Raw genomic sequence first — 13,716 nt, forward strand, 5'->3', positions numbered from 1 at the left:
GGTATGCAGAGATAAACAAGTATCCCAACGACTACCACTGGTGGCCCGGTTAATACACGTCAAAAGTATTTAGCGCAGAGGAAACCTTGAGCCCACCTGAGGCAGAACACCACTACATAATCGGCGCTAGTGTCTCTCAAAAAAGGTGGTCACTGTTCCTCAAACGCCTCTACTGAGGTGCCTAGCGAAGCATGTTGGGGGTGCACACTTACACGCCACCGAAGAGTTGCATGCCAAGGAGCGCGAAGATGAGGATGAACAGGAAGAGCAGGAACAACAAGCTGATGATGGAGCGCATGCTGTTCAGCAAAGATATCACCAGGTTCCGTAGCGAGGACCAGTACCTGCGCGTCAAGACAAAAAAAAAAAAAAAAAAAAAAAAACGTGGCTCACACGTTGCGCTCGCAGCCACGCTCGCCGCACAGCAGCGCGGCTTCGTTTTCCCGGAAAACAACGTACTCCCACATAATGGCTCTTCGTTTTCTTTTCGGTATTTCATTTATAAATTTCACTCCACAAACACCGGTGCCTAGGATAACAAGTTCTGTAGCCAATTAAGCGGCTTGCCAAAATCAGGATCCTATCATTGTACAAAGAACAAAACGAAGGCAGATAACTAAACTGTCGTCCCAGGAATGTACACAAGACTAAAGACAAGCGCACTGAATAGACAAAGCAACTGCGCGGGCGGAAGGTTCCATTGTATCCACCGAATGCGGAGAATTCGTTGCGCGCTTCCGACAGCACCACCCCCGCCTTTGGAAAAAAGCGCTTCGTTACTACAAAGCAGCGCCACTCACTTGGTAAACTTGAAGATACGCAGCAGGCGAAGGGCCCGGAGGACAGACAGTCCGAACGAGCCATCCTTGAGGCTGGACCAGACCACTTCAAAGATGCTACCTGCTATAACCTGCAGGCAAAAAGAAGGGCGGCCATACGTTGCTGCGCACTGTACAAGACAACCAGTGGGGGACAGTGCACAGCAGAGGAACACCTCTGCAGAGAGAACGAACGTAACACTACCTTTAACATATGATCGATATACGAATATCTACAGTTAAGGTGTCCCAACGCGTGCATGCATGCGGTCTGCGCGCTGCTTTGTGACACCATCTACGGAGACAGTAAACACAAATACTTACTACACAGTCAAATCTGTTGAAAGACGATTCAAAATAAATGCGTGGTCCAAGAGCGTACACCTTGATTAACATCTCAAAGATGAATAGCCCCAAAAATGCAAATTCTGCATAATCTGGAAAAGCGGCAGGGAAGAGCACTCAGTAAGCAAGTACTCGGAACAGAAAAAAAGAATGCGGAGAGTTACTCACATAAAAAGTATGTGAGATATTCATCTTGATCATGGTGCTCCACCGCAACACACACCGTGTTTAAGAACACAAGTACAATCACAACCCAATAGAAAGTTTGCGTCTTGACGACTTGACGAATGAAGAACCTGGAGGAGAGTGAAAAAAAGAAAGCGGACGAGCAAGATGGCGTGAGTCCCTCATCATTTGGCAATCAAGGTGGTAATGAACGCATTCGATATCAGAAGCACTGTGCGGGTTTGAGCCAACTCCCACAGTTGCGGTAACGCAGTGACTAAGCTAATGCCGAAACTTTCCGCGTGTGCCTGGGACAAAATGCAGTTAAAGTAAGTATCCGGGAATTATGTCGAATGCATTCCGGTTACACAGGAAACGCAGCTTCTCGTACAGAATGCGCGATAATTTGTGTGGACTGCGTTAGGGGTCTTCATTTCATAGGCACTCTTATTCTTTACGACTTCATAACTCAAGAGTGCACTCTGTGCAGTAACGTTGTTCCGCTCTTCTCCTCGCCCCGCATTAAACGTATTAAGTTTTTATCCTCTGGCTCTTCGTCGTTCGAATGGAAGACAACTCTCGTCTGCAAGCGGCTCACCAGCCAGACTACATCGACGCGGGTCCCAACATCGCGTGCTGGCCTCAACAGTGCGTTCGACAATTGCGTACGGACGACAAATATCCGCGTATCCGTGCAGTACATTCAGCACATTCTGATAACTTCGCGAGCCGTTAGCATTGTTGCAAGGTGCCTTTATACACTTAGCTGGCTGTAAAATGAAAATGCGTGCGAGAAAATGTCAAGCTGTCGTGAATTCTTGGTCGCACGAGGCCCATTTGCAGTGGCACATGGGCAACTGCAAATGGGCAACACCGACACGCGGAACCGAGGCCTCGAAGGCCGTAGGGCAACAATGTGCGCACGTCATCGCGCTGAGAAGAAGGGAGCTCACCTGAATTGCTTCTCGGCCTTCCAGAAAGCTTTACAGGCTCCCTTGTTCTTAATCTTCGTTTTGAGGTAGGAAGCCCTCGCGAAGCCTGCAAGAGAGGCCGCGTCAGACAGAGGCGCCGACGGCTGCCGCGTGCATCGGGGTTGCGAGGCACGATGCTCGGACTACGAGGTCCCCGGCTAGCGCGCTCTACCGCAGGCACCACGCGGGCTGCGCGACGGACCTGGTCTACGGTGCGGGCAGGACACTGCGTCTAGGTGGGGGGAGTCAGGGCCCTGTACCTTTTAATTTAACCTTCCCGGCGGGGGTCTCTGAGGGCGAGACACACACCGTTCGAACCGGCGCACCCGGCACACATGTGTGGGAGTGCGTGTGAAGGGGGGCACATGCGAGAGAGAGAGGGAAATGTGTTAGTCTCTTCCCGGGGCCCCAACCCAGGGCGGCCGCTCGGCGCCTCCCTGGCGCGCACAGCCGTCTCCTCCGGGGGACAGGGGCGGGAAAAGGCAAGAGAGTGCAGCAGGCCGCTCACAACTTGTCAACCACACACACGCACACACGGCGGCCGCCGCCGCAGCGCTCGCAACTTAGCGCCACGCGCCAGGAGGAGGAGCACAGCGTGCCGTGTGGTGGGCTCTGAACGCCCCTGATACACACACAGCCCGAAACGGCGGCAGAAAAATAAATAATAAGCCTTGTGCTCAACTCACACTGCGCCATTGAGCTTCGATGCGGAGGAAATGAGGTTGATATAGCTATATGCAGGATTTCGCGTTAATATAAATCAAGCTGTACTGGCGCTATAAAACCTGAACCTGAAGCTATAGAACTGCACGTAAACAAAGGCAGATATTTTTTTTTTGCTGCTCCAGTGTTGTTATTTTGGATTTCTTAGACATACGGGCGGTTCTTAATTTTCACACCAGTCAGGAAATTCATTGCAACAACGCGCAACTTTATGTTTCAGATCAAATTGGCGCCATTTCTCAAAAAGTTCTGCTAGTGTTGTCAAATTTCCCTGAAAACGGTAAATGACAGCAAAACGACGCACAGCCTAAGGTGTAAAAGTGAACGTAGCGAGTTTGGTATGACCGTACCGTCCCCATGTGGTGATCAAACCCAGCTACATCACTACTGAAGGCCGTAAATAACGGAAATATCCGGCGTGTCTAAAATCTCGAGCTTTTGTTCGGCAATAAGCGATAGTGTACACGGAAAATGTAGTTTTGTGTAAACTGTCGGATTAAGTATTTGGTTATGCGCTGTAATGCACAAATTTTATAGGCTATAATAATAGATGGCTAACATCACTTAAAATCTAGAATAATAGATGTCTAACAGCACTTAAATAGACCTCTGGACAGAATCAAACATGAGAAATAACGTATTTTTATATGAGTGTTAAGCGAACAGCCAAAGTTTGAGCCCTCGTCCATGGTAACTGAAACGTGCGGCATGATATGCAGTCAGGTCAGCGCAAAAAAAAAAAGAAAAACCCAACTCGTGTGTTTCTCTTTTCCCTTTCTTTTTTGGGCAGCATTTATATTTTTTGCTATAATGTCCGGAAGGTACTGGGAAAAATAACGTCGCCTGAAATCTGTTAAATCAACGGTTCCTGGGCTAAAGGCGAACTTGGAATTATAGTAGGACAACAGTATAAGAACAAACGTTATGCAGAAAATATTGCAGCTCAGCAACACGCATTCCGCGAAGCAAGAAGCGGGGCTGATGTGCGGCGTCTTCATGCACTGCGGAAAGCAGAGGCTGCAGAGCTGTGTTGCGAGCACAAAAGGGCAAAAAAGCAGCGGCACCGCGGTGTGTTTTTGTGAAGCTGCGACCACAAATTTGCTTCAAGTTCCGAGCCCAAAGCATACCACTGAATAAAGACTGCCTTTAGTTTCCTTAATCGGAGTAGTTCAAGTAATTTTCTTGAAAAGCTAGTAAATCACAGACAGGGGAAGGAGCCCTTAGCCTTACTTTAACCTAGAACGTACAATGAAATAAAAAAAAAACACAAGTATGATAAAAAGTAACGCCTTTTTTTTATTTCCATCCATTAAAGCTAAGGAGCCAGGCTTTCCAACTTATGCTCGTAGGAGAAGCTCGTCTCCATAATTTAGCTATTGGTAATCCCATGTACATGGCGCAACGCGCCTGTTCGGAAAATCGTCATCTTGAACATGGCTGTGCACTTAGCTCCTGGCGCCGTCGAGGTACAATACACAGTTATTTCGTTTCGATGGTCAACAGGAGTAAATTTTTGCCACATTCACGGTACAATGGCAAACTAGTATGGAGATGCAAGTCTACAGGTGGACAGTTTCATTGCAAAGCGGTCAGCCATGAATTCCTTGGAAGCCATGATCCAGCCCTGTCACCACTCATGATACTGGTATCTTAAATATTGCAGCATCCTCAATACGGCCCCCATGTTGCCACTGTGTTTTCACCACAGCAGGTGCTTTGAATAATGGAAAGTTCGGAAAGAAGCGAGGTATTTCTGGAGTAGTACACAGCCATTATAATTTTTAAAATCATTAACTGCTCTTAGCGAACTTGGGCTTAAAAATTAAAGCCTGCGTGTCCATACAAAACGTTTGGCGGGAAACTCAAACGCATACCTTGGTTCGCGCATACTTCACCTGCATCCGCGGGGCAAGGGAGGAGTGAAGGAGTGGAATACATACGGGTGAGTGGCAATGCGGTGGATCGGAGGGAGTTGGGGTATGCGACGTCAGGCCGCTCCGCCGCCGCCGCCGCCGCCGCCGCACCAAGCTATCTCGGTCACCGGTTATTTTTCACGGTGGCGGCACTAGGCGTTTATCGAGTGTTCGTCATTACGGCGCTGAGCTCTAGCAAAAACGTAAATAGCGGCGGGCGGCTGGCTAGCGGGCTGTTGGCGCGGCTCTGGGTGCAGCATCGTGATATGTCCGCTGACTCGCTAGAAAGTCGGAGGAGCGCTGGGCCCCCCCGCGTCGGGTTGGGGCGGAATTCTGACTCGCGCCCTTTTTGAGAGCGTCCGTTTAGGGAGTCATTTAAGTCGTGACGTTGCATGTTCCGGTTGTGGGGCCTTCGACGTACGTGCAGAGGCCAATGTTCCACCCTGGATGCTCGCCTTAGCCCACTAGAAGCGGACGCTATTGAAACGAACCCTAGCAAAACATCGTCACTGCTGCTTTGTAATGCGACGCCTGACCGGTGGAGCTTTCGTAGTTTGAAGCGAGGAAAGCACAGATAGGGTTTAAATTTCCCACAGGAATACAGAAGCATTTTGGCCGTTGTGACAAGATTTTCGATTAGAGGGAGACGACGTGGAAAATTGGAGTACCATTTGTATCATATTTGCTTGAAGTGGGCATCTTATTATTGGCTTTAAATTATTAAACCGCCTTCGTATAGCTTGATACTCGTGATGGTGATAGCAGAAAAAAAGCACGTAGTCGAAACAACCACTAGCCTTTTCAGCTGCACGTTGATTTCTTTCAAAGAAGAGAAGAATGACCGATAAACATAAACTTCCCCTCTCGGAAACGCACGTGCGCCAAATAAAGCCAGCTTAAGCTTTAATAATCCTGCTTCGTGTGGTTATAAAACAAAGCACGTGTCTATGGTTTTAGTGAAGGCACGCATATCCAATAACACTACCTAGAAGGAAAAAAAACGAGTAAGCTAACGTAAACTAAACAGTTTAAATTGCTACGTAAAATTGGTATAAATAGAAACACTCACAAATGAATGATTCTTATAATGTGCAGCCTGGACCAGACGAGTAGAAATAACGGAAGCTATGGCATTTTATTATCTCGAATAAAACGACAACGACGTCTTATTAACTACGGAGAGTGTTTTTGATTCTCTGAGAAAACTGCTACAATTAGTTTTACAAAACGCGTGGATACCACACCCATGTAACTGGGTACAGAACTAACAATTCCGGACGACTATAAAAATAAGTCTTAAGCCTTCGATACTGGCATAGACTATTTCATCTGGCTTGTCCGCAGGACCAGTTCAGGCCGCCAATTCGGTATTAGCGTCACCACCGCAAGAAATTGGAAACTGGTGCGGAATATAAGCTACTGAGCCTCAACTTTTATGCAGAATTGAGGTACTTTTAGTGGGGGGCGTTTGTCTACGTGTGACGTTGCCTTCACTTCCTTCTAGCCTGAAAACGATAAAAAATATGATGAGCTAATTCTTAACATAATTCATCCTGTTTGTAAAGAATTCTCTAAATTAAATTTAGCTTGCAGACTTTAATCCAATATGCGCACGTGCACTTTTGTTTTACTCAATTTCCCCCCTGTTTCATGATTTTTAATGTGTGTATTCTCTAATGAACTACAGTTAATCCCAAAACGCTGGCCCTGTGTGGCTGTTTGTCATCCCTGTCTTTTTAGCGCTGTTTTCTAGGGTGCAGAAAGGAGGAAGCAGCGTCAGTGGTAGCGCAGATGCCATTGACCTAGGAGATGCCAGCGCCTGAACTCAATGAGCATAGTAAGGCTAACATTGTGGTTTTCTCGATAGCGTTGCCAAAATGCCTGTACGCCAGCACATTTGCGGTTTACTCTCAGGCTTAATTTACACACTATGTTTGGCCAAAAGTTTGTTTTGCTGCTATTTTCTGGCAGTACAGTCAGTTAAAGTGCAAACCTCAAAGGTAGTTGTGTGAGCTTCTTCCCAAAGAAAACCAAATTCAGTAACAGTGAAATGCAGCTCCTGTATGTTTGGCATGTGCAAACCCGGGAACGGTTCCGCTATCCCACCGCCCTAAGCAACCCTACCAAAACAAGCCTCCCTTGTCACGTCGATCGTTACTGGGAACGAGTCGGCAATGGCGCAGCTTAGTTAGATCATTTTCACGTTCAACGAGCCGGCTCGTCAGCATGCTGTGCGGGTTAGGGGAGGGTGGGTTAAGTGAGGCACGGCAAAGTGAGGGCTGTTTAAAGCAGTTGACACCAAGGGACAGGGGCTCTGCAAACGAATGCACAGTTTGTAAACACAATTTTGCCATCAAATCTGTGTTGCGGGGCGGCTCGTGTGGCTTTGCAGATGTATCCAAATCAAATTTATAGCCTCGGATATTAAATTCTGCCTATTTCAGGCCCGCTGCACTTTCTTTTAAGCAGTGACACACACTCTTATGCTCTTTATGATTACTGAAGTTCTTTTAGGGGTATGGAAATACATTTGAGGCAACACCTTCACACTAGTGATTTGAACGCACCCAAACGATAAGCTGACTCAACTTATCTATGCGCAAATCTGCAGTTACACTGGGTGTTACAAAATACACATTTCCCCTGTTAACTGGACCACACTTCTGTGGCGATGCTAGAGAACTAGCAGCAGACAAAAGAACGTTATATACTTCATTACACTGTCATGCTATACTAACGCGACACGGTCGGTTAGGCCATCCAAATGGCACCACAGATGACAACTAAAATAAGAAAAGCAGTGCATATTTCTGTCGGTAAGCAACAAACTAACTCGAAGCAGATATTGAACTGTCTGACATATCCACAGATCGTTTCGATTCACCCAGCTTAGTATGCTTCGGGTGCAGGCGTCTTGCGACGGCATGCTATGAAGGCTTACAAAAGTGCGAAAGCAGCGTGTTTTGCCGGTACACAGTACGACATATGGGGTGTTTCAAAGCTTTTAAGAACACTTTAAAGATTTATTCCGTACAAACCGCTAGCTAACTATTACTAAAACTTCATATGTGAATCGAATTTTATGTTCAATTTCGTTTATCACTGAGATGGTCAAAAGCACTTGCCTGTTTATTTTGTAATCGCATAAAAACAATTTTCACCTACGGGGCCATCTTCCGCAGGCGGCCTCACAACCACAAGTTGGTGGCGTAGTCTGGCAACAATGTGCAAAATAACCAAGATGGCCACCGAATGCAGGTTCGCAACGGGACCTTCCCTTGCTCCCGGGTTGATGTTCTTTCGTTGCAGCGCCTGATGGCAGTGTTTCATCGACGCAAAGTGCGCTATCGATAGCGACAATGCACTCTGCCTCGATGAAATAGTGAATAATCTGGGGCATCTTCAACGACTGTACCAGCGACAGCAGCTCCGAAATCGTCGTTTGGTGGTTGCAGACGACGTACGGGAAGCTATGGTATTTTTATCGAGATGAATGGCTTTCCCACTGAGCTTAAAGTTATGGAAGGGACAGCCCTTGTGCAAGAGGTCTCTTTCACAGAGCCAATCACATCTGTGCAGCGCTCATGGACTGCTTCAGGTAAAATTGCGGGTGGTTTTGAGAATCTCCACTACGAATAAAAACTGGCTGCAATACGCTTGCAGCGCGCGAATGAATGATGGGTCAGAGATGATAGAAAACAGGTGTGAGATTTCTTTGTTCTTGCGTTTTTCTTTTTCTTTTTTTCTTGCGCTTTGTGCTAGCACATGTTTTAGTTAAACCCGCAACGGTGGCTCGGCAAATGCGCCGCTATCGGCTCGGACAGCCGCCACTTCATTTCGCGGTGTTGTTTTTTTTTTTTTTTTTATAAATGTGAAATTCACCTATGACGTTTGGCAGAGGTTAGGGAACACGCTAAACGAATATGCAGCACTCAATTAAGGCGCGTCTCATTGGCCAGTTCGCACAATCGAAACAGCGGCTGGTTAAAGCTAGTTTACATTTTTATGCGGGGTTGGCCGTCATACTTCGTAATTAACACGGCAGCATAACAGGCGTTTAATACATACAGCACATTCAACGGAGAACGACATATTTATTTTCAATATTTATTTCAACATCAAATGATGCCAGGGGTACATTCAAAAAGCCAACAATGGGCTTGACGGGGAATGCCCCCCCCCCCCCCCCCCCCCCCCCTACAGGTTCAGCATGCAGTAGCAGCACATAGCTGGACGCGCACGCACGATTCGCAAATGAGAGGATTGAGAAAGGTCCCTTCGCGTTAGTGGTATGGGACATACGGTACAGCCCGGTCCCGCGCCCACAAACTTCGATTGATTGATTGTGCGGTTTAAAGCGCCGAAGCTACACCTGGGCTATGAGGCGCGCCCTAGTGGAGGGTTCCAGATTAATGTTTACTTCCTGGGGATCTTTGGCGTGCGCCGATATCTCGGCACACAGGCGTTTCCCCTCCATCAGAAAAGCGGCCACCGCGCCAGAGATCGAACTTGCGTCCTTGGGTTCAGCAGCACAACGCCCTCACGAGCTTCGGAACGTCGGCTCTTAGGCGCACCGACTGCTCGGATGCGTCCATGCAAGGTTCTGCAGCAAGCAATAAAATCCCATGCATCACTCCCAACAAATATCCTAGAGCAGGGAACGGCAACCTTTGGAGCCGGTGGGCCGAGTTACATGAAGCCGACACGGTGGGGGCCGGACGTCTAATCGGGGAGGCGGAGCTTTGCAGGCAAAGCGAAAAAAAAATCGTCGAATGGACAGCAATAATTACGAAGAAAATCAATAATGAACAATAATAATAATGCCAACTGGAAGCGACCGTTCTTCGTTGCTGTCTAACCCAATTTGAGGTCAAAACTGCCAGCCGGCCTCCATGGATAGCAAGCGAAAAGGGGGAGGGGGCGGGGTACTGAGGTCAGGTTGCCGACCCCTGTTCTAGAACAATTAGCCCTTAAGGGAGTTCAGCCCGTAACACTAGTTAAAAGAATGGCCGCCTATCTGCTCACTCCGCTGCAAATGTCGTCGAGAGACGACAGCCTTCTGTCGCCCCTGCCACGCAAATGCCTCTCTCCTCTTTCCCCCTCACCTCTCGCTCTCTTCCCCTACGGTCTCGCTCTTCCCACGATAAACACGGTGGAGGCTTGCTCGAGTCAATTCAAGTTTGCCGCGCTCCACTGCTCGCGCGCCATCTGCTGGAACCTTTTGTTACTGTTGGGCTTGGAATGCCGCCAGGAGGGGCGCCGCGAGCGCTTTTTGTATTTTTGGATCGAAACATTTTTTCCTAAGCGTTTTTCTTAATTTGTTATCGCAAAAATCAAGCTACTATGTATTTTTATTAAAAAATAAAATTGCAAATATCACCTACGTACTGCCTCAAATATGCCTAATGTTTTATTCCTGCCCAGCAATGTTGGCAAATATGAACAACAACAACATAGCAGATATAGTAGTTTGTAAATGTGTTGCCTATATAAGCGCCTCGTTCATTAACTGTTGGCCCCGAGAGCAAGCCGAGAGACAGACAGAAAGACCAAAATTTTCACGTTTGAGTCGCCCAAGAAAGACTGTCGTCTTTATAACTACAGGCACATGGGGCGCGCTGGGACAACACCGAGCCGATAACGGTAGCTGAACAATCGAATGCAGCGCATGATCGCAGGGAAGAAGTTTCTTTCATTGTCAAGCAAATCACAGCTGACTGACCAGTAGGAATCATGCAGAGCGAAAATTGTGTAACGAACTAGTGTGCTCACCTCTACTTATATCCAATTTTCACGCTGCTGGTCCGTAACGCTCTTTGCGACCCGTCGTTTACTACCCGCACAGGTACTAGTGAAAACGACATGTGCGCATACCTTCCGCCCTGAAAACCCCACAAATGATTTTCTTTCGTCGCCGAGCCTTCGTGTGGCTGAAAACCTCGCACGTCAGTCGTTGCGATCAGAAACAGCGGCGGCAAGCACGGCCCCAGCAGCACATCACGGAGAGAAAAGCAACCGGACCTGAAGGTTAAGATGCGAGCACAGGCCTCCTCAAGATAGCGAGCGCCAACTTGGAGTCGCGAATAACGTCGCGTACCATGTATTACACGCCTTCCGTGGGGGGCATATAAAACAGAATTCGTGGGTCAGTTGACAGGTCGCCGAAGCATTTTGTTTTTGCACCGACGTAGGGCGCCACCATTCCGCAACCCGTCAGGCACTCTATCGTCACGCATGACTGTCTGTGAGGCCGTCCCCATCGGAGACTGTTTCTATTCGATTTAAAAATAAACAGGTGAGTAAGTGCCGTCGGCGATCTCAGTGACAATCAAAATATACCATAAAACGCGAGCTTCGGGCCAGCTTGAGCCTTAATAACCGAGCGGTTCGAATCGAATGAATTTTTAAAGTGTTCCTTGCAGCGTTGCAACACCCCGCGTCCATTGAGGTGCCAGTTGACTTCTGCAGCACCACTGGCGCTAGCGAGCGTGAAGTGAGCAACAAGAACGGCAAGCGGTGCAGCGGCAATGGCGGCGAACCAAGGACAGCAGCGCATCGGGAGTCGGGGGGGCAGCACCCGCGGCTCACCTTCGTCCTCCACCTCTTCTTCCTCTTCTTCATCCGTGCTCTTGTTGTGAATGCTCTTTAGTTTCTTACGCTTATTGGCTGCTCGCCTGCGAGCTGTAAAGCGGAACGTCGATTCAGTCCACAGCCACCGGCGCCAATACTTCCCCGCATTGCTGGGGCCCATAGCCAGCATGGCATTCAAGGTCACGCAGTGCTAGAACATGGTTTGGCTTGTAAAGCATCCCCCACCTTCGCAGCTATTGCGACCTACGCGCAGAAGGCGTCAAATAAGTCAAAACTTATTGCGTCCCGTAAAGGAGCCCCCAAATTGGGTTCTCTGAATGCAGTATCTTCGACTGGAAGGAGTGAAGGGTAAGTAAAATCACAATAGATACTACATGCGAGAAAGCAATTTAAAGGCCATGATACACTAAAGAACGTCAAATACGTACACAAGCACACATGATCAGATTTGGGTTTTTAGCGGCGAAGGTACACCTGGACTATCACGCGCGCCGCAATGGGCAGCTACGGATTAGTTTGCATCTTCGGGGCATCATTAACCTGCACCGAAAAACCGTATGAGCGGGGTTGTTCGTTTTCCGCCGCCCTTATTAAACCCTGACCGGCAATACAACCTCCTAACTCATGCTACGCCAATCACCTAGCTAGCGGGCTGGGCGCGTAAGCAAACGCTGTCTCCACTCAACAAAGTCAATAATATTGCTGGAAAAAAAAAAAAAGAAGTGGTGATGTCCAAGATTCTGTCGGCGGGAAAGAAATCCGAAGTTAGCTTTTTGCGGCAGGCAGTTCGAAGCGACCCCAAATATAACGTGACTTCGTACTTGCTCCTATTTCTTATATCGCTCGTAATGCTCGTATCACAGACTTCAGATCTCTTCGGGAGCTCGCGTAGTAACATCACGTTCCCATTACGCGATCCCACAGAGCATGTCACATGTTAGAGCCAAATCATATGCCGGAGACGTAATTCGAGCTATTTTCTGCATTGGCCGCAGTGATTCGTCATTCGAATGAATCGCGTAATACTGCCCCGTGAAGGTGCCTTAGACCACTGGATAGCCTTTGAATTGAACACGAAGCTTTCATTCACAAAAACAAATTAGCTTTGTAATGAAGGAAAAGAGGGGTCCAAGTTATTCCTCACGACCAGCTCATCCTTTTGCTTTTATCATTTCCACGCCTGATATAGCCATGCAACATTTTCGATTGATGTTCAGCAAAACAAATGCACCAAGGTTTAGTCTTACCTTTACCTAACCACTCGGTCAAAAAAAAAAAGTTGCTTCATGAGTGCTGAACGTTTGCTACTCGCGCCATACACTGATTTCTCAATATTGCACAATATAGACATATGTAAGAATGGTAATAAAACTCCCGTTTATACTAAAAAACTTACAAAACGTCTGGAAGCTTAGAGTGCAGCAGTCGTAGGGCAAAAACGTTCCTGCACATAGCAAAACAGTTCTAAAGGATTGATCCAGTTATTTGACAAGGATTTTGGACGCAAGCGACTAGAAGGAGGTCTGATGTGCGTAAATGGCTCGTTAAGTTTGCGATAGCAATTTGAGCTTCCAGTTTGCACGAATTTAAGTGTTATTCGAATGGGCACCAATAGCTGAACGTGGGGCGAAATATTTCTGCCGGTCATGCTACAGTGGCACTTTCTGGCGCTTGAAAGTTTCGAACTTACCTTCTATTATGTGCATCTTCTCTTCCTCAGTTGTTCTCTCCTCCGCCAGAATTACTTCCTCTGCATTAAAAACGAAAAAGAAAGAACAGGTATCAGGGTGAGAGCAGTTGCCTAGTTCAGTCTCTTCTTTTTAAGCGTTTTTAAAGTATACCTCTAATAGTTCTGTTTCGACTCTTCACGCTCTTTAGCAGGGGATGTACTGGCGGCATTTTAGTCGTAATCTGTGCTGAGAATCTCAAACTGGGACGTTGCGCGCCGGAGCTTCACCTCAGTGCGAGGCCCTCCGTAGCGGCGGGATTAGGCAAAATGTAGACCGACTGTGGGTCTTTAACATACAGCTACGTCTCGAGGCACGGGCGTTTTTCGGCTTTCATTGGAACAGAGGCGGAGACGGGTGTAAACTGACACACCGCGTAGGGAACATTGTCGTTCATGCAATGAAAAAAAAAAAAAAAAAGCGTAGTTGAACGCGGTTGAACGAAGTTCTACCCCAGCCACAC

At 47.7% G+C, this 13,716-nt stretch overlaps 1 protein-coding gene across 9 annotated transcripts in view; it reads right to left on the bottom strand.

Moving 5' to 3' along the window:
- Positions 1–13,716, bottom strand: part of Cac (calcium voltage-gated channel subunit cacophony) — a 906,370-nt gene that overhangs the window by 74,319 nt on the left and 818,335 nt on the right. For 8 of the 9 annotated variants that reach the window (XM_077679772.1, XM_077679785.1, XM_077679745.1 and 5 more), the window contains 8 exons: positions 13,217–13,276; positions 11,524–11,616; positions 2,560–2,589; positions 2,282–2,366; positions 1,332–1,459; positions 1,143–1,255; positions 801–910; positions 213–344 (listed from right to left, as the gene is read on the bottom strand). In XM_077679772.1, the coding sequence (XP_077535898.1) occupies positions 213–344; positions 801–910; positions 1,143–1,255; positions 1,332–1,459; positions 2,282–2,366; positions 2,560–2,589; positions 11,524–11,616; positions 13,217–13,276 (751 nt within the window). The remainder of the gene's footprint in view (positions 1–212; positions 345–800; positions 911–1,142; positions 1,256–1,331; positions 1,460–2,281; positions 2,367–2,559; positions 2,590–11,523; positions 11,617–13,216; positions 13,277–13,716) is intronic. The other variant, XM_077679751.1, reaches the window with a different exon arrangement.

The sequence above is a fragment of the Haemaphysalis longicornis genome, unplaced genomic scaffold (genome assembly GCF_048455015.1).
Source record: "Haemaphysalis longicornis isolate Haplotype H1 unplaced genomic scaffold, Haemaphysalis longicornis Haplotype H1 scaffold_1, whole genome shotgun sequence".
In the NCBI taxonomy this organism is placed as follows: domain Eukaryota; kingdom Metazoa; phylum Arthropoda; class Arachnida; order Ixodida; family Ixodidae; genus Haemaphysalis; species Haemaphysalis longicornis.